The following is a 20,990-nucleotide window of genomic DNA, read 5'->3' on the forward strand; positions in this document are numbered from 1 at the left end:
TTTCGAGACGCTTGCCTGTGTGCAGCACGGCCATGGGGAGATGTGCGTCTCCCGGGCAGATCCAGCGCATGCCCTGAGTATGTGGCAGTCCAGGAGACAGCTTAGGTCTGTGGAGGGAGGCCGCTGGTCTGAGAATCCCTGGGGTACCCCAGGCAGGGTAGGTGGGAGGCGAGACTCAGGGCTGCCACGAAGCCCTCCCCACAGCTCATGATGCCTGCTGGGTGGGTAATGATCGGCTCATTGCTCGTCTTGGAGCCTGAGTGGAGGAGCTGCCTTCTGGGCTCACACTGTATGAACTGGCCCTAGGCAGTTGCCGTGGCCACAGGCTCTGGGGAGCAAGGCTGCTTTCAGGACTAGGAGGAGGAGATAGGGGGCAGGTTGGGATCCAAGCCAGAGCCACAGAGGAGTCTGGGGTGCTGAGGGGGAGAGGGGAAACCAAACTTCCACCTCCCACCCTAGATGCCCCCCAGGGTCCAGAGGGCCAGGTCTGGGCACTATTGTTTCCCAAGCAAATGTCCGGCAGACCCACCTCTAAGCCCCCACCCTTCCCTGTCCCTCTTCCCACTGGCTCTGGGTGAGTGACGTGAGTGCCCGGGATCCTCTAGATCGGAGCTGGGCGAGGGCTGCGTGGACCCGCATGAAGAGTCATTCCTCTATTCAAGTAGGTTGACTGGAAACTAGAGCTGGGAAGTGGCGAAGGGGATGGGCCTTGGGTTCAGCCATAGATTTTTAAACCCAGTTCTGGAATTCCCGATAATAAAAGCAGCAAATGTTTTTGAGTATTTACTGCACACCGGGCACAGATCTGCTCCGCCCCTGCTAACTCATTGTCCTAAGAGCCCTCTGAGGGAGGCCCACGACTCCCTTCCCCATTGTACAAGTGTGAAAGCAGAGAGCCTAGAAAATGTTCCCACAGGCACAGGCCTAGCAAGGGGAGAGCTGGATTCAGCCAGGCAGCCTGGCTCCAAGCCCTCAGCAGAGCCACTGCCCTACACTTGCAAGTGATTTGTTTCATCAAGGGGAGAGCTGGATTTAGCCAGGCAGCCTGGCTTCAAGCCCTCAGCAGAGCCACTGCCCTACACTGGCAAGTGATTTGTTTCATCTCCTGAGCCTCAGTTTCCCCATCTGCTAAATGGGGGTTACAGCAGCACCAGCCCCCTCCCCCAGTTGGGACAGGAAATGTCCTGTGTCATAGGTCACTGTGAGTGCTCTCAAAAAGGGTGATGTATTTACTGTCACCTTGTCCTGATCTCTACCCTGGAAGTGTCCGCGGGGCCGGGGAGTGGGGTCAGGGCCGCAGGAAGTGATGGCAGCCGAGGGGAGCTCTCCCAGCCAGGCAGTGAGGACTATGGGGTCCCGTACTGCCCTGCAGAAGACACCAGGAAAGAGCAGCCTCACCGGCCCCCTCACAATAGTCCCGCTGTGAGAGACTGCTTCCCTCCCCAGCGTCAGTTACATCATCTGGAAACGGGGCTGTTGAGGGTGGGGGCTAGAGAGAGCTGAAGGCCTGGGTCTGCCAGCGGCTTCTGAGGACAGGGCAGGCAGCGGGAGGGGGAGAGACAGCCCCAGCCCAGCCCAGGGCGGGGGCCGTAGAGGCTGGACGTGTGAGGCGTTTCCAGACAGAAGCCACAGGACATGGGGACCAATCGGAAAGATAGGACCAGATGGGGAGGACGTGGCAGGACCCAGCCCTGGACGGAGATGGTCCTTAAGAAGGCACCGGTGAGACCTGTGGTCTCGCTCAGCAGACGGTGACTGCAAGAGATGGGCTTTGGGGTGGAAAGGCAAGGCTGTGGTCCTAAGGACATCTGCAGGCCCCCTTACTGCTCTTGGGAGACTCTGAGGGGACGGCTCAATGGGCCTCGGGGATCTGAGACAGCTGGCAGGGCTTGGCTGCTGGAGGGGTCTACAGCCCGGAGGACTGGGGCCAGGGCAGCCAGGGTCTTCCAGGAGGGATGTGAGAGCATGTTCAGAGATGGCACACTTAAGTGCCTGGAGAGCCTCCACCTGGCCAGGGACCCGGAGAAAAGATACTGCCCGCCTGTCCTCAGGCCTCCCGCTAGCTCAGGTCACCAGCTAAGAGCCAGGTCAGACAGGGGCCAGACAGATGGGTTTGGGGCTCGGAGGAGCACTTTGGAGCTAACTGGGTCATCGACCAAGGACAGTCACTTCCCAGCTTCAGCCCCAAAGGCCCAAGCCTGCTGACCACCTCCTGCACAGGCTTCTGGAATCCTCCATCCCTCCCTGTCTGAACCCTGGGCCTGCAAAGGAGGCATGCCCTTGACGGCAGCTTACTGTGCACTCAGCCACAGGCCCAGCACATTCCAAAACCCGGTCCAGACCCTAGTCTCCCCACCGCAGGCTGGCCCTATGCTGCCTCCATTTCAGTGGGCACTGGGCACGGCACAGAGAGGGTAGGGAACTTACCGAACATCCCACAGCGCTGAGTGGGCTGGGATCTGAGCTCAGGGATGCTGCAAGGAAGAGCCCCCAGTTTTCCCTCTGTGTGAGGCTGCCAGGGAGACGGAGGGACACCGCTCCTCTCTGAGTGGGGGACAATATGACAGCCGTATGGGCCTAGGCCAGAGACCAGAGCTCCTCTCAACAGGGACAGTGTGGAATAATAGGGCTGCCCCGTCAGCTCAGCCTTCTGGGAAGTCAGGAAGATCAGTGTCCCCCTTTTACAGAAGAGAAGACCGAGTCTGCTCATGAAGGGAAGCTTAGAGTATGAACCCAAAAGTTTGTGGGGACCTGAGGGCCTGAGCCGGGGTGGAGACCCGGCCTCCGGAGGGTACTCCGGGTGTGAGACGGACAAGCTGCGTGACCTTTCCGACGGGGAAGGGAGGCTGGAAGAAGGCAGCTTCGTCGAGCTGCGTACTGCTTTGTGCAGCTTGTTCCTGGGGCCACAGGGCTGGTGTCACCAGCCGTCCTGTGAGGGAAGCAGACCGTTCGCCCATTCATCCCTCACTTGTACAAGTCCTGCTCCGACCAGCATTTTGAGACCTGATGAGTGTGTTCTCGCTTTGGGGGAACAGCTGTTATGTGGGAGGTATGCCAGAATAAAGGTGAATTTTGCAGCTACAGGGGCCAAGACTGGCTCCAGGATATGAAATATATTAATTCATTTAATCCTCACCATTCTAGGAGACAGATGCCTTGTCGTTCCCATTCTGATGGGAAACCCGGCCCAGAGATGTTAAGTAACTTGCTCAAGGTTGCCCAGCAAGCGAGTGGCAGAGCTTGCGTTCAAACCCAGGCCGCCTTGCTAAGGAGCCCCCGTGTAGCTTCTCACAGAGGGGCCCACTGTGCCCCCTTGAGCCAAGCTGGAGAGACCCATCTGCTCCCTGGCACTGTGCAGGCAGGGGGGCTGCCCCCCGCCCCCCGGCAGCTGTTACCTGCTCCTGCGTGGTGCTCCTGCGGTGTCCCCCAGACCAGGGGCTCCGTATCCGTCCCACGGTTGTCTCCCTCCACCTACTCCCAGCTCCTCTCGGCCCCAACCTCCCACCACATGACCCCCCCCCCCGGAGCTGGCCCACGGGGGCGTCATTAAGCCTTGACAAGTGTTAGGTCAGTGTGATGCTTTATCCCCTTCACCACCGGGAGCTGGATTTAGTGTCTCCAGCAGAAAAACTTCCCCTCCCTGGGACAGGCCCCTTAATTACAGGTGATATGTGGCCGTTGCCGTTGAAACTGCAGTGCCTCGGGCCCCGTGATTTAAGGAGCAGGCTGGAGTGCGAGGGTGCAGGTGTTAACAGAGCTGTATCGGAGCTGGGAGGGAGGGCAGGGCAACTGTGAGCCGGCCCCTGGAGCAGGGTCTGCTGCCTGCCGCCTCTCCTGGGGAGAGCGAAGGAATCCCACCGCCTCCTGTACAGAAGGGGAAACTGAGGCCAACTCCACGTGCCAGGTTGGTTTGGCCTAGGAGTCAGCCATCCTGTCTCATCTGCCGGCTGGAAGAGCATCCCTGGACTCAGTTTCCCCCTCTGGAGGAGGGTGGGTTTACCTCACTCAGTCCCTGGGAGCAATCATCTTAAAAACCGATAAACCTAGTAATCACAATAATCTTCACGGCAGCAGCAAGCAGCACCATGCCAGGCATTGTCCTCGTGAGCACGCTCCTGTTTGATGCTCCCGCATGCCGCTGAGACAGTGGCTGTAGTTATGCCCATTTTACAGACGAGGAGCCTGAGTCTCAGAGAGAGAAACAACTTCCCTGCGATCCTGTGGCTAGTGAATGGCACATGGAGATCCCCAGCCCCTGTCTCTGCATCCCGAGCCTGACCTCTAGGCTCTGGGGACAATGGAAGTATATGAGACCTACTGTCTGTCCTGCAGGAATCCCTGAAGGATGAGGGAGCCAGAGAAGAGCACAGGTTTCCAGAATCCAGCAGGAGGAAAATAAGGGGGGGGGGGGACGATAGTGCAAGCTGAGTTCCCAGGGGAGGGTCTCCTTTAGGCGGAGGCAATCAGGAAGGCTTCACGGAGGAGGAGGTGTATGGCTGGGCCCCGTAGGATGGGGGCAGACCCACAGGGACATTTCAGGCAGAAGGAACCCTATAGGCAACAGTGTAGGAGCAGGAAAGTCTGGCAGAGTGGGGAGCACTCCCGCATGGCAGGACCCCAGGCATAGGTGAGGAGTGGGCAGTGACCCTGAGAGTAATCACAGCCACATTGGGGACAATGACATTTATTCAGAGCTTGCCAGGTGCCAGACCAGGGTCTAAAACCTTACTTTCGAACCCTATCCCGGAGATAGGACGATCCCTACACTACAGATGAGGAAACAGGTACAGCAGGACTCAGGGACCTGCCAAGGTCACCCAGCTAAGAGGTGGCAGAGCCAGGATACGGCAGCCTGGCTCCTGAGCCTGCGTCAAGCCAGTCTTGGCGGAAGCCGGAGGGAAGGTGCTCCTCTCTTGTGCCAGGCTGCCGCAGGCCCCATCTGCCCTCTGTCTACCAGGTTTGGCCACAGGCAGAGAGGAAAGGTGAAGCCAGATCAGGCCCCTGAATCCAGGAACATGTGTCCAGGGATGTCATGGGAGCTGGAAGGGCCTGGGATTTGGGAGGGGAATTTAGGGTAGAGAAGGTATTCACCCAGCACGCTGGGTCCAGCCATACCCTCCCCACTGATTCCCCTGGGGCCCCCAGGCCCATCGGAAGGGAACCCCCAGCTCCTGAGGATCCCCGTGAGGGAGGGGCTGGCCCTTCTCTGCTGATAAGTCCCACTGCCTCACAGCTGGTCACCTTGACCCCTCCTGCTGTCGCTTCCCTCCAGACCTGCCCCCCTCCGAGCCTCACGTGTGAGCAGTGACGTGGTCCAGCCCTGTCACTGCATCGCAGAGGAGAGCAACGCTTTGAGAGAAAGCCCAGAGCTGGTGAGATGGAGGGCCAGGCGGTGCAGGGTTGTGATCCTGGACTGGGGACTTAAGCCAGATATGGTTCAAGAGCTAGCCTTGGTCTTTGCTGGCCGAAGAGCTGTGGATCATTGCCTTTGAACATCTCAGTTTCTGTCTCCATATAATAGGCATAATAATCCCTACTTCCTGGGTTATGTGAGGCTCTAATGCAGAAAAGCATTTATCATGGACCCTGTCACAGAATGACCACCATGAGCATAGATGATGATCAAGGGCCCTCCCCACCCCTCACCCCACCCATTGTGCCTGGGGACTCAGTGGGCCTTCCACTTCAGGTGCAGAAGGGGATGCTCACTGAGCAAATCTGCCTCCCCTCCAGTCACCCCTGCAAACATCAACTCAGAGCACTCTTGCTGGGAACTGCCCTGTGCTCCCCGCGCTCAGGCCCCGGCCAGCAGAATGAACTCGCATCCCTAGCGCAAGGAGCTCCCAGGCCTGCGGCCAGAGTGAGCGGTGTAGGCAGAGGCCAGATGCTGTTCCAGGCCAGGGATGGAAGATGCTGTTCACAAACGGAATGGCCAGTGGGAATATGGGCTCGCCCGCATGAGGTGTCCTGCTAGGTACTTCACAGATAGGAGCTCAGGCCGTCCTCACAATGGCCCTGTGACTCACTGGTCCTGTGACTAGGTGCTAGCACATATGACTAAGGACTGTTGCTTGCAATCCCTATTTTACAGAGGAAAGGACAGAGGCAGGGCAGAACCTGGGGAAGGACGAGGTTAGAGCGCTCAGAGATGGGGCCCCAGCAAGGCCAGAGGGACAGGCCGCCTATGCCGGATCTCTGAGGCCACCTCCCCAGGATCGAGCCCCTCTATCCCAGCCAAGGGTCCATCCTGTTGGCAATGAAGCTTGGCTCTGCCTCTCCCACAGTCTCATAGATGGGCAACAGAACAAGTGCAGTTAAATGTTCATCCTAGAACCTGGGCAGTGGGGGCAGGAGAGGTCCTTGGACAGTTATTTGAACTTCTTGGGCTTGAAAATTTTCATCGTACAATGTTGAGGAGAAAACATGCACAATCCCCATCCCACCAAATGCCCCTTCTGCACAGCTCCTCTGCTCCATTCCTGCCTTTTCTCCTCCCACCACCCCCATCCCCGCCCCGGAATTGGCTTTATGAGAAGCAAGTGGCCTCTGACTCAAGAAATCAATCCTAAAATGCTGAGAGAGTAGGGAGACTCAGCCGCAGGGGCCCCCCGGGAAATCTTCTACTGGAAGAGAGGGCTCTGAGCTGGGGGTTGGTGGGGGTCGGGAGCTGGGGTTCTGTTGGGAGCTTGGCTGGGGGGGGGGGGACACCTGCTATGTTCTTCAGTCCCCACAAGTGCCCTCCGTGGACCAATGACACCAATATCATCCTTGCTCTATGGATGAGACCAGGAAACTAGCAGCTGCCTAAGGGCGACAGTGACTGTGGACAGGAGGGTGGTGACTTCAGGGCCAGCTGCCCAAGGTCAAGGATGAGCCCAGTTCCAAGTCCCAGAACACAAAGGCCCAGGTGTTTGGGGGTTCAGTTCTGCTGGAAAGGAACAGAGGTCTTGCTAGGGGGAAAGGGGAGGTCTCCAAGCTCCCTCTCAGTGCTCTCTGGTGGGCGTGGAGTGGGGGAGAAACAGAATGGGCTGAACTTGAACTTGAGCAGTAAGAACTTGAGCTGGGTGCCGCTGCCCCTGGCCAGATCTTGAGTGTGCTCCCCTGCTTACTAGGGCCTCCCCAGGCTTCCGCAGGCTTCCGCAGGCGTCTTTCATAAAGCTACAAATACGGCACCTGGTGAAATCGCCCATGTGTGTAATATATACCTCTGGGATACATTGAAAACATCCTCCAAATAGCCAGCCTTGCTGCTATTTAAAACGGATTCATGTCACACCCCATAGATTTCATCTCCGCAGAAATGGCACCTATCATGGGCCTGAACACATTTGCTCTATTGCCACATAAACTACAACGGCGTGGAGGGGCTGAGCCTGCCTCCCACAGCGGCTGCGGAGTGGCGACCCAGCACGCTGCCTCCTCCTCCGGCCAAGAAACCCCAGGCACAGGGAGGAGAGCCCCAAGGGGACTGACGGCCTAGGAGGCCAATCAGAAAGCTGGAGCCGCTGAGAAGCAGCCAATCAAGGCATGAACCCAAAATTGAACTGCTTGGAAGTGGGGGGTGGTGCGGATTTGGGGATTTGATGTCCTTTGACTCAGCGCAGAGAGCCGTAATCTCCATCCAGAGAGTTCTACCCTTGGTCTGTCTTCTGGGGCCTGGAGCAACCAGATTGAGCCTCACTAATTCCCCTGGGTCTTGCTCTCCCTGCCAGTAATAATCTCCAGCGTTCACTGAGCACCTACTGTGGACCAAGTCCTCGATGCACAGACGACCACCACCGAGTGGGTCTTATTATCCCTAACTTCGGCGTGAACAGACGGAGGCTCACAAAAGTCAAAAAGAGCGGTTCTCACGTGGAGCCTGCATTAGAATCTCCCTGAAGGCTTCAGATGGCTGGACCCTCCCCCCTTCGCCCCCACCCCTCCACCCCCGCCGCCACCCCCAGTTCTGATGCAGCAGGTCTGGAAGCGAACTCGGGAATTTGCACAAGCTCCGGGTAAGGCCGATGCTGCTGGTCCACGCTGAGAGCCACCAGGGGAAATGTATAGTCTATCATTTTGCACCAGAATACACATCCAGGTCCGACACTAAAACCTGTGGCCTGGCCTCCCCACCACCCACTTTGAGTGTGCGAGTGTGCGTGCGTGCGAGCGCGCACACGCAGGATTTTATTTCTCTATCAGCAGTCACCGGTGTCGGATCCCGCTCTGCCCAGCCTCGCCGATTCTCCGCTTCACATGCTGCACCCCCCTTCGGCACGCCCCCCCCCCCCCGCCCTGCTCCCCCAGAGCAGTCAGCCAGAGCCTCCAGTTGGGGTTGTTAATTTTATCTTCCACTGCTGCGAAAACACAACAGCTGGCAGGGGAGGGGCGAGGCAGGTGAACCGGGCGCTGCCAGCCAGCTCCCGCCCAGGGGAAGGCGGGTGGATGGATGGTGCCTGCAGCCGCCGGAAGTTCCCCCGTGACCCTGTCCACTCAGAAGCACCCCCACCCCCGAGCCAACTCCGGGCAGGGAGAATCCCAGGCAGTACCTGCCCACACGGGCAATGACCTAGACCCAGGTCCGTCACCACCGCATCAGCCCACGGACTCCCACCCACTGTCAAGTTGGAGGGGGCGGTGGGTGGGCTCAGCAGCTGCCTCATAGCAGGGCCTTTTGCAGCCCATATAAGCACAGACGCTGCGTTTATCTCTCTTGTCACTGATGGTGGCTCCATTTGGGGGCTTTTTGTCAGGTTTTTTTTTCCCTTGGCTGCTGTTACTACTCAGTTCAATATTTAATTTTCCCATAAACCAAAGTGTTGTGCTTTCCCCCTCTCTTTTTCTTGCTGAAGTCCCCCTCCTGTGGGTGGGGTCTGCTTCCTCCTGGGGTTTCTGCTAGGAGGGAGGATCTTGGAGGGGGCAGAGAGTTCAACCCCTTCCAAATGGGGCAGGGATTGGAGGGCACCGTGCTTGGGTCCATCCCCCATGCATTCACTCATTCACATGGCACATATTTACTGAGCGAATCCTTGTGTGTCCGGTGCTTGGGATGGACCATGGACAGGAGGCTCCCCTTCCCTCCTGGTGCTCATATTCTAGTGGGGGTGTCGGAGAAAAAGACCAGATACAAACCAGTATATGAAATAATTGAACATTATGACAGGCTTTGTGAAGAAATAGCAAAGAGCTGTGACAGAGAATAAATGGGGGGGGGGGTCCACCTTAGATCAGGAGGTGACACTTGAGCTGATAGTTGATAGATGAGCAAGACCCAACCATGCAAAAAGCTCAGCAGAAAGCAGCAACATATGCAAACCCTGGGGTTTGAAGGAGCTTAGGATGTTCATGGACCAGATTCTCAGTGTGCTTGGAGCATGGTAACAGAGAAGGTGGCCTTGGTCAAGGCAAGGCAGGGTCCATAGTATTATAAGGTCTCATGGGATTCCTTTCCACAAACAGGCTGTGCGCTTGCCCATGCTGAGACAAAAGAAGGAAAGAAGGAAACAGGAATTAAACTTGAACTCACGTGTGTCAGGCCTGCACTAGCTGAGGTTAGATGGAAGAACAAAGCTCCACACTTCAGGGAGCACAGTCTCGTGGAGAAACAGATGTGGACCCAGGACAGAATGACAAGCACCTGTGTGAATGACAAAAGGAGAATGCTCTGGCTGTCCAGAGGATAAGCCCTAACCCAGTCTTGCAAAGTCCTAGAAGACTGCCTGGAGGAGGCAGCACCTGAGGACAGTTCTAAAGGAAGAAGCAGAGTTAACCCACAGAAGGACTGGTTTGTGCAGGGCACAGGGGAGGGGAGTGAGGTGCAGGAGGAACCTTGGGCAGCTCAGTGTGGCTCAAGCAGGGTAGCTTCCTAGAGGGCTACCTGGAGGAGGTGCTCTTTTGAGCGGCACCTTATAGATGTGGTAGAGAGGATGGAAAGAAACTGAAATGGGGGACCCCCTCCAAAAAAGGGAAGAATTTAAAACAGGGAACCTAGAGGGACTCGGGCACAGACATATCTATGTTGTGGGTGGCTCTTTTTTTTTTCTCTCTCTCTTTCAAGATACGGTATAATGACTGGTTGCTGATTGAAAGGAAGGCAGTCAATAGAGCAGGCATGCTGAGAGCAAAGAATGGATTTTTGCAAATAATATAATTTTGAACTTGTCTTTTTTCTCCCCCACCCCTCCCCAAATCTAATTGGTTACCGCCCCATGATAAATGGTAGTCAGAGCTGGAGTGTGTTCAGAACCGTCACACTGTGGGACCCAGGGAATAGGAGAGTTGATTCCCCTCCTCTAGACACTGGCCCCTCCTGGAAGAGAAAGAAGCTCCCTCAGCCCAGGGAGGGGTGTAGGCAGTAGAAGAGTCATATACATAATCCTTTCCGTTTGTACAGAACGTTGATGTCCTTATGGAAGGTTTACGTCCATTTTCTCTTTTGCTTCTCTCTAGCCTGGAAGTGGAAAAGTTAGCAGGGTATGTTTTATGGAACCCACTTGACAGGTAGGAAGACTGGCGCCTGGTGGGTCAGCGAATTTACCCATGATTCCATGGGCTGTTGGTCCAGAGCCTGCGCTGGACCCTGGGTGTGACTCTGTCTGAGCCGGTCCTCCGGCAGGGGCCGGGGAGGACCTCACGGATGGGGAGAGAACTTGCCTCCAGTAGCTGCAGTTCGACAGGGGCCTGCTGGGGTTTCTGTAAGAACAGGTTCGTGTTCCCAAATTCCAAAGGCTACAGAGTGATTTACAGAGCCAAGAACCATCATATTACCTTCAAAGTGAGTTATGATGACCGAAACAAAGTCCTGCTTTTGAGATAAAAGACAGGCAATATTTCAGAGTTAATTTCATAAAACCGATCACCCGACCATTACCTCGCTGTGTCGATGTGAACTGTCAAGAATAAAATAACCGCAGACCCTCCCTCCCCTGGCGGCCCAAGGAACGGGGCAGCAGAGGGTGGCTGTGGCCGTGGCCATGGCTGCAGATGAGGCAGCCGAGAAGCTGCCTTACTTTTCCTGATGCTAGACACAATCTGTCCAGGGAACTTCTCGCTGCAGTCTTCTGTGCTTAAAACCAAGTCAAACAAAACTGGGAAGTTGGCTGACTTGATGTGGGGTCCGGGGATCCAGGGGCGTTTTCTGGGGGGTGGTCTCTGATCATGGACATGTAGAGCCGGGGAGGTTCTGCTGGTCCAGGGCTGGCCGTGTGTCTGGAAGTGCCTTGTCAGTTCTGAAGCTCTGCTCAAGGCTAGATTCTCAGCCCCATGGACCCATCCCCTCCCGATCCAATGATGCCTGCTCCGTGGTTCATCCCCTGAGGATGGTCCTTTCAGGGAAATATTGCTGGTGGGCACCCCCCTCCTCGCCACCCAGGAGAGCATTGCACCAGCATCTGAAGAGACATTCCCAGGGTTCACAGCAACGGGACACTCGTGATGGGGGCACTGGACATGTTGCAGAAGAGTGGGGGAGAGGGACACCCACAAGGCAGGGGTGTGTGTAGATTCTTTGCCATTCTCTGCCCCATGGCTCACAGCCCAGTGGCCTGCTTTATCCTGCTGTTTCTGGAGCCCAGCTTGGACCTTGGGATTGTTCTCATCTAGGAAGTTGCATGAAATTTACACCTGTGCCAGCAGCTGGCCACTTGCCTTGGACTGGACCCTGTTCCGGGGGCCACACATCCATAACAGGCATGGGGAACAGAGCGGGGTGCTTGCTTTGACCTTGATCAGAGAATGTAAGAAGGCTGGGTATGGGGATGAGCATGGAGGTGGGGTTGGGGAGACAGAGTGAAGACGGACATGAAGATGGGAAGGGGCGCACATGGGTATGGGAGCAGATGTGGCAATGGGGTGGGGGTGGGGGGGGGCGGGGAAGAGGAGGCAGCCGGAGGCAGGAGGGCTGGAGACAGGAAGGGGAGGAGGGAGGAAGGAGAGGATGATGTGATGTGTGGAAGGAAGCATCTGTAAACAGCCAGGGGCTCCCAGGTGTAGACAGCTCCCCGGCTGCCTGCGCTCGCTCGGAGCCCTCCACCAGGAGACAGGAGGCGAGATGCAGAGTGACATTTTCCTGGGACACAGCGACTGAGGACTATGTTGGTGGGGCGAGTGTGGGAAGCCGGGGCTGTCCACACGGATATTAGCAGCTCTGCTGTGTCATTGTCCATACAACTGAGATCTGTTATTGTCTTACGAGCTTGATTAGCTGTACATTTTGCTAAGACCTGCTCAGAAAAATAACGAGGGACAGGAACACATCTCCCAATCAGGGTCTGTCTGCGTGGGCGGCCTGCGTGACGTGGGTGCAGATCTCCAGAGTGGTGATAAGTGCGTGTGCATGCGTGTGTGTGTGCACGTGCATGTTGGGGGGCAGGGGGGTACCTATGCTCTGGAAAGAACCTTGGCCAGCATTCAGAAGTTCCAAGTGCCAGTCTAGGCTCTGCTACTGACTTACAGTGTGACTGTAGGCAAACCTCTCCCTCTCTTTGACCTCAGTCTACTGACCTATAAAATGGAAGGTCTAGATGGGTGTGATCCAGTAGAAACAACATATAAGCCACATATGTAAGTTTTCTAATCACCACACGGAGAAAAGCGTTTAAAGGTGAATTAAATTTAATAACCTATTTATTAAGTCCAGTAGAGCCCAAACATCGTTTCAGCATATCAAATGTATACTGAAATTTATATTTCAATATAAAATATTAGTGATGCATTTAACATTCCTTTGACAATGGGCTTCCAGATTTAGTGCGTATTTTACGCTTACACAGAAGAACTCAAAAAAGCCAAATTTCAAGGGCTCAACAGCCACATGGGGTGAGCTGACTGCTATGTTGGAAGGTGTGCAGCCGGGGTAACTTCTGGTCTTCTCACTGAACTGTGAACACCCCAAGGGCAGAGACCTTTCATTCTCCGGCCCAGTAGCAAGGAGCCTCAGGAAAGTACATTAGTAAATCACAACTGCTAATCAGCGCCCCTGACGTATATTGGTTGCCCTTTCAAAACACCTTCCATCCAATCATCACAGGTACCCTGTAATTCCATTTCACGGATAAGGACATTGAAGTTCAGAGAGGTCAAACCACTCGCTCGAGATCACACAGCACGTACGTGGTACAGCTGCTTCTTGAACTCTGGGTAGTCTGATTTACAGCCCATGCTTTTAACCCCTGCCCCGCGCCACCTCCCGGGTAACGGCGATACAGATCATAATGAACTCCGCTACAGTGCACGGCCAGGCATCCTGGAAGCATCCTGCCGTCTCCTCCTCAAAGCGGTCCTATAAGGAAGGTTCTAAGGGTGTGGATGAAAGTGAGAAAGAATGAGTGACGCTGAAGGTGGCCATGCCATTTCTGAGCCTGTAGGAGTCTTGCAGGGTACACTTAACACCTGCACAAACACCCTGAGTGCTGCCAGAGGTTCATGCCACAGTTCTAACTGGCACGGTCCCTTTGTCACAGGGGTAGCTGATGTAAGTAGAGCCACCCACGGGAGCGCTCCCGAGGGATCTGCATCACAAAGCATCTATGAAGGCTGAGCTGTGCCACTAAATGAGCATTCCTGGTGGCTCAGATGGGCATACTTTGGGCTAAAGGTAGATACAAACTCCTTTCTTCTTTCCAAAGACCAGGGTGGCACAACCTCATGTCAGAGCTGGGGCGCTTGTATTCAGATCCTGGCTCTGTGAACCCCTGAGCAATTTCCTTCAACTCTTAAGTTTGCCATCTATAAAATGGGAATTAAATAAACCCGCCTCTTAGGCTGATGGGGAGGGTGGAATGAATTCACCCACGCTAAGGGCTGAGAACAGCTCCTGGCTCATCATGTTGGCCAGTCGTCGGTTCTTGCTGTGGGGACCCAGGTGTTTTGCTGGAGTTTGAGAAGTTAGATTGCAGAATCTGGGACTTCTGGCTAATGGATGTGTTCCGGTGTGCGTTTCCCCTCTCCGAATTCCTACCCCACTCACCATCTGTTTCCTACAATCTTACACTTAATTACAATTCTGTATCTATTGTTCTCCCATTGTTTCCCGTTCGTTCATTCCGCTTCCCTTGCCAATAGAGCAGCACGTGGCGTGGCGGCTGCGTGGCGGCTGCCTGAATGAATGGATGGCTCCTACCTGGCTTCATTTCACTAGACCTTAAAATAGAGTTGCTGGGCGGCTGTCACCAGCCCCCTCCCCCAGCCCCAGCCTGTGGGCTTCTTGTCACTGTGTTTCATCACTGTGCGCCCACAGCAGGTGCCTGGCACCATGCCCAGCACCGAGTAGGTATCCGGAAATGTTTATCAAACTTAATTAAACTTAACTAGAGTGAAAAGCCCCTGCAGGAAGTGCAGGAAGGAAAGACCTATGGCAATTCCTTCTCTCTGCTTCCCCCCGCCGCTGCTCTTGACCCAAGGATGGATAAGATAACGTGGATAGGCTTGACCAACTGAAGTTCTCAGATTCTAGCCCCTACCCTGGCTGAACATAAGGGGCTGGGGAAACCATTGTGGGAATCCTAAGAAGAGCAGTTCCCGACCCTGTGCTGAGCCCTTTACACATCTAGTAACTCACTCATCTTTCACGGACGTCTGCCCAGTCTGACTCCTGTTTTGTGAATTGCGGAACTGAGGCTTACAGTTTGGGTAACTTGCCCAAGGACATGGAGGTGGGGTGACATCTGGGATTCAGACCCAGGAGCTCCCGATGGCTCCAGCTGTGGAGCGCACAGTGCCCTGGAGCTCTGGCTTTGTCATACCAGCCAGTGGTGGCCGGCAGGCAGAGCAGAGCCGGTGGGAGATGGGACCAGCCAAGATAAGCCAACTTCCAAAAGGAAAGGAAAGCAGCAGCTTGGCCTTAAATGTCTCTCCAAGTCATGTACTCTCTGCTGTCATCAGCCTGCTCTAAATGGCCAGCCTGTCTAGCCTGAATCACCGTCTGTGTTTTCAGTCTCCGAGATGCAATTCAGATCATGTCACTGCTCCTGCCTAAAACCCTTCCATGGCTCCCCACTGCTCTCAGGACAAAGGAAAAAACTCATAACCAGTGGTGTGCTGGGAAACCCTCTTTCTGGGAGCTGGGGCAGGGGAAGGAAACACACAAAAAGCCTTATTTGTAGTGGCTGCCAATTTCCGTGGTGTAAAGACACCTGCTGTGGCCGATTTCAGGGACCAGCAGTCCAACAACTGCTTGACATCAGTCCTGAAAATGGCACAGTGAGGTCTCATGAGCTGGTAGGACCCAGCCCCAGCACAGCACTGCAAGCACTAACCGACCATCAGCGGTGCTGTCCCCCACCCTGCACATCTCTCAGGCCCCCTGGACACCACATCCTCTGGTCCCCAACTCCTTGCACGGCACCCCAGCCGCTGCCCCGGGCTGCCTCCCACCACCCCCTGCCCTGGGCCAACATGCTGCAGACCTTTGCATGTGCGGTTCCCTCCACCTGCCACACTTGTCCTCCAGCTGCTCTTGCTTCCTCAGATCACAGCATAATGTCACTCCCTCAGGCTCGGGCAGGAACCTCTCTATAGCTGTTCTACCTCCCAGTTGCTGATGCACTTTGCACATTTAACTGCATGGTCCACATTTAACCTTCGCAAGCAGGTTGTCTGCCCCAGGAGGCAGAGCCCTTGCCTGTGTGCCCAGCCCGGACATCGTTCCCACTAGAGTTGATGCCAATGGCACCGCTGGAGTCGAGTAACTTCCTCCCCTTCCTGCTCCCAGCCCCCACCCCGGGACCTGGCCCATCATAGGTCATCTGCAAACTCTTCCCAAATCTTTCATTAAACCTCTGTCTCGCTGTGCTTCCCTCTTGGGTAGCTCCCCCCACCTCCATCGAAGTGGTGGCCGCGGACATGCCAGCCCCCTTCAGCCGCTACCAAGCCCAGAACTTCACGCTGGTCTGCATCGTGTCCGGAGGGAAACCAGCGCCCACAGTGAGTACCGTGGAGTGCCCAGTCCCTCCCCAGCCCCTGCTGGACCACCCTTCTCGGTGACTTGTCCAGCTGGCCATGTCACCGCAGTGCCCACTTTGCAGAATAAAGGGAGAGGGTGTGGTCTCCATAAGTTAACTCAGCGCCATCCGCCCAGGTCTGAACCCATCCACTCATCTGACCCCCTTGCCCCAGGTGTCCATGTGTCTGCCTTGCTCCCAAGATCCCGGCACAGACAGCCCCATTTTTTCTGGACCCTCGAGTTCCAGAACTACACATGCATCTTTAGAGGAGCTCGGCATCAAGCACACTCCTGCCCCAGTTACTGAACAGGATGGAGACAAATGAGACCCAGAGAGGGGAAAGGACATGTCCCGAGTCACCCACTCCAGCTCCAAGTCCACTGTGGAGAAAGAGGGGCAGGAGGAAGGACAGAAGGAGGGAAGAAAGGACAGAAGGAAGACGAGAGAGAATCCCTTTTTGGTCCAACTCTGTATTAGACTCAACCTAACTGCTTCAAGATCTTTCACCCCAGCTCACGAGTCATTGTCATGGCCACTCCGAGGGGTGGGAGGCACTAAGCTGGAGAACTGGGTTCTAGCCCCGGCCCTGCCACATGCACTGAATGACCTTGAGCAGAAACCTCTGCCCCTCAGGTTCTGCAAGGAGGTTTAGGAAGGGGATAACATTAAAATTTTCAGCTTTAAAAAATATTTATTTATTTATTTATTTATTTGAGAGAGAGGGTGTTGGTGAGCAGGGCAAAGGAAGAAAGGGAGAGAGATTCCCAGCTGAGTACAGAGCCCAACATGGGGCTTGATCTCAAGACCCTGAGCTCTTGAACTGAACTGGTCTGAGCCCCCCAGGAGCCACCAGATTTTGAGATTTTTAGAAGCAACAGGACCTATTTGGCCTCAATGAGATACAGGAAGCCTCATGTATAAAACGTTTAAAAGCGAGTTGCCCTTCCTCCAAGAGAATTGTATAACAGTCCTGCCCCTGTGAGTTTCATACATCACTAGGATCAATGAGGGGCCAGGGCTGGAGTGGAGGATGGGTAGGGTTAGAGTTCAAGGTGGGGAGACAAGGCATTCTAGAGCCCGATCTGTCTCACAGGTATGATGTAATGGGGTGACCCGGGGGCCCAGGCTAACTTGACTCCAGGACCTGGGTGCAGATAGACCCAGCTTCTTAGGGCAGGGCAGGAAAGAGGTGCAGAGAGACCCAAGACAGGGAAAGAGGTAGGTGCACCCAGGCACAGGTAGAGCAGTAGGCAGGGATGGGGAGACAAGCCTTTGGTGGCGCCCATATGCTGCCACCTTGTAGTCCCAAGGAAACAGATTAAAAAAAAAAAAAAGGGCATTTTAAACCCACTGATTGGTGAGAGCAGGATTTGGCCCCCAAGTTTCCCCCTTTGGAACCCCAAAGAGGTCTGGCCTTCCTATAATCAGACAAGCTGGCCTTTTTCTCCAAAGAACAACTTCTTTTCCAGAAGATACAAAGAAAGGTTCCTTACAGCCTCGGGGCTGCGGGAAGACTCCCCACCCCCAGCCCCTGCCTGCGCCTGCCATTTAAGATACGGCAATAAAATACTCAATTTCACATATCTATGTAGTTGAATACAGATATAGATGTTAAAGGCATCTTTCTCTCTCTCCACACAGACACACACACACACACATAGGATCCTTAATTCCCCACATTCCAGGCATCGCACATGTGCCTGGGATGTCAGAACTTAAAAGAATTCTTGGTATAAATTACAAATCTGCTTTTGAAGCACTTTTCAAAAGAAAGAAAGAAAGAAAGAAAGAAAAATCCAAAGCAGGTTTTTACGTGCATATGGGATTCTTTGTTGGAGCTATAAACGCTGAGAGGTTCTCCCTGTCCCCCATTTCATTCCCCACCACTCCCTCCTCCTCCTGCCCACGACCCACTCCCTTTCCCCTCAGCCACAGCCCCCCCTTCTCCTTCCCTCCTCACCCCTAACCCCCCACTTCTTCTTCCTGCCTCTACCGCAGTCCCCCTCCCCTCTCCCTCCCCCCACCCCCCCTCTCTGTTTCTCAGCATCCTCCTCCCTCCCCTCACCTGCACCAGCATCCCCAGAAAGCTGCTTCCTGCTCTCCTGTCTCCCTGTCTCCCATCGATTTATTTATCTGATTTATTAAAGAAATACACCCAATCCCCACAGGCCTCTGGGCGCCTGTACCAAAATAAAAAGACAGCAAATTAAATTAAATGCCGCCTCTCTGAACTTGAATTCCCCATTAGCAGAGAAAGCGAGCAGACTCGGGCTTTAGTCTCATCCCCGCACGCCGCGCCCTCCCACACACACGCACCTGTTTCCTTCCTTCCGGTCCAAACCTCTAAAAGGCGCCCACGCTGAGATCCTTTCCTCTTCATTCTTAATCCGAAGGCTCCTTTACTCTCTGGTGACCGCCCACTTTCTCCCTCTTCCGCAGGCTGTCCCCAGGTGGGCAGGGGCGGGCTGCCTGGAGCCCAGGTGGCTGCTGCGGGCCCCTGTTTGGGGACACCATGTCACTTAAGCATCCAACAGCCCCGACCAAGGAGTCTGTGCTCTTATTCCCCTTTACAAGCGAGGAAACGGGGGGGGGGCTCAGAGAAGCTCACCTGCTGGTAAAGAAGATGCCCTCAACCTCTGCCTCCAGTGGCTGTGTTTCCCCGTGGACCTGAGCTGACTCGTGCTGGGGGTGCCGGAGGGAACTGGAGGAGGAGGTCTCGAAGGAACTGGCATTCTCGGGCTGGTTCCTCTGAGAAGCCATGGGGAGGTCGAGGTCATTCCCACCCAGTCTCTCCCACACCCTCCTTGCAATTTCAGGTTTATTTCAAACGCGGTGGGGAACCCATAGAGGCTGTGCCCCTGTCCGAGCCGCCGGCTGCAAGCTCTGGTCCCCTCCAGGACAGCAGGCCCTTCCGCAGCCTCCTGCACCGCGACCTGGATGACACCAAGATGCAGAGGTCACTGTCCCTGCTGGACGCCGAGAACCGGGGCGGGCGTCCCTACACAGAGCGCCCCGCCCGCAGCCTGACCCCGGACCCCAGCATCCTCTTCCAGCCCACCACGGAGAACGTCCCAGAGACCGTGGTGAGCCGCGAGTTCCCGCGCTGGGTCCACAGCAACGAGCCCATCTACTTCCTGCGCCACAGCCACGCCCCCGGCAGCGACGGCACCGTGGAGGTGCGCGCCCTGCTCACCTGGGCGCTGAACCCGCAGATCGACAACGAGGCCCTCTTCAGCTGTGAGGTCAAGCACCCAGCGCTGTCGATGCCCATGCAGGCAGAGGTCACGCTGGGTAAGACTTGGTGGGTGACGTGCTGCCGCCCGCCCCCCCGGGCGGAGCTGGGTGGCGGGGAGCCTGGACACAGGGTCCTTGGCTGGCGGGATGTTGGGGGGAGGTGGAGCAAACAGGAGGCAGGCACAGATCAGAGCTGGGGTCCTGAAGATTATTTATTTATTTATTTGAGAGAGAGCATGAGTGAGCAAGATGGGGTGGCGGGGAGACGCAGACTCCCCACTGAGCAGGGAGTCCCATGCGGGGCTCGATCCCAGGATCCCAGGATCATGACCTGAGCTGAAGGCAGACGCTTAACCGACTGAGCCACCCAGATGCCTCCAGAATCTTCAGAAGTTCCTGGGCTGGATTGGGGAACATGGGGAGGGGTCCCAGGGAAATCAGGGAAGTTTGAGGGAACTCAAGAGGTCGGGGGAATTTGGTCCATCAGGATCAAGAATAAGGAGAGTCAGAGAAGTTTGCTGAACCTGTGATTGCTCAAAGTAAGCAGACGAGGATTGGAAGGTGGACATTGTGGCCCCGTAGTCTCGCTTGTAGCCTCTCACTGTGCCTCCTCACGCACCCACTGGGGTGGTCCACCGTCCTGAGCCCTGTTCGCTTGTCATTCCATGGAGACTTTATGAGCAGCCCCGACAGGACAGCCCCGGTGCTAGACGCTGGGACCTTGTCAGCCTGGAGCCCACCCCCACTGCTCTCTCTGGACCCTCTGTGCTTCCCACTGTTCTTTCTCGCATTTGACCTCCCTGCCCTCCAGATAGAACCTGCCCCAGGCAGGGAAGCACAGCAGCCGTAACTCTTTCTTGGGCAGCCTTTCCCAAGAAAGCCGTCCCCAGGTCCTCTTGCCCAAGCATTGACTTCCCGGGACAGTGCCTTATCCCCACCGAGAGCGAGAAAGCCCAGACAAGGACTCCAGAGCAGCCGAAGGGATGAGCTTGCAGTTCATATCTCCCACCTCCGTGATGGTGAGGGGGGGGTGCTGCTGCGGGCCTGCCCCACCCCCTTCCCACCTGCACCCCACACCTGATTAAAGCACTCACCTGCTCTGTCCTTGATCCCACACGGTTCTCTTGATGGGAGCACCCCCCCCCAACATCAGGGCAAGGCCGAGGCCCACCGACAGACAAGGGGCATGCACAGGCATGGCTGTGCCCCCCAGGGAAGTGGGGAGTGGGGGACACAACAGGGCCACAAGGTACAGTGGATGAGTAGAAATCCCAGGCTGGCTTCCCATCCACCCTTAGCTGCTGCTTGTTGGGGTGACGTCAGGCCTCATGAACCTGAGCATCAGTTTTCTGACCTATTGAATGCAGCGAGTAATTGGGACCTCATAAATGACAGGGGCCCGGGTCTATACAAGATGATTTCTGCACAAGGTCTCCTTGCGCCTGTGCAGTGAGCCTCTAGGACAGTAAGAGATGGCATCCTCGTTCCCATGTCATAAGTGAGGGGAACCAGCCTTGGAGTACCTCCCCTATGTCACCCAGCCGGGTCTGATCCCAGGCTCACCTTCACTGCTGCCCTCTACTGCCCACCTGCTGGGCCTGTGGTGAGGATCCTCAGAGCCAGTAGGTGTAACCTGTGCAGAAAGCTCTGAACCAGAGGGGTCCCAAGAGAGCAGAGGGCCCCCTGCCTTCTGACCTTGGCTGGAAGACAGTGGAAGGGGCAAGGAGATGACCTTGGGGCAGAGAATCCAACCATCTGATTGGGACTTTGAAGGTCAGGCCAGCAAAGATCAGACCATGCTTCTCCATGAGCCTTCCTGTTCCCTCTGCTGGA

The 20,990-nt window shown here is 55.6% G+C and overlaps 1 protein-coding gene across 1 annotated transcript in view; it reads left to right on the forward strand.

The window, feature by feature from the left end:
- The window catches only part of IGSF21 (immunoglobin superfamily member 21), a 233,973-nt gene that overhangs the window by 204,515 nt on the left and 8,468 nt on the right, over positions 1 to 20,990 (forward strand). Inside the window, exons 5-6 of the mRNA XM_045063847.1 lie at positions 15,788 to 15,903; positions 18,740 to 19,214. Coding sequence (XP_044919782.1) covers positions 15,788 to 15,903; positions 18,740 to 19,214 — 591 coding nt within the window. The remainder of the gene's footprint in view (positions 1 to 15,787; positions 15,904 to 18,739; positions 19,215 to 20,990) is intronic.

This window comes from Mustela putorius, unplaced genomic scaffold, assembly GCF_011764305.1.
Source record: "Mustela putorius furo isolate JIRA1106 unplaced genomic scaffold, ASM1176430v1.1 tig00003853_pilon_pilon_pilon, whole genome shotgun sequence".
Lineage (NCBI taxonomy): Eukaryota > Metazoa > Chordata > Mammalia > Carnivora > Mustelidae > Mustela > Mustela putorius.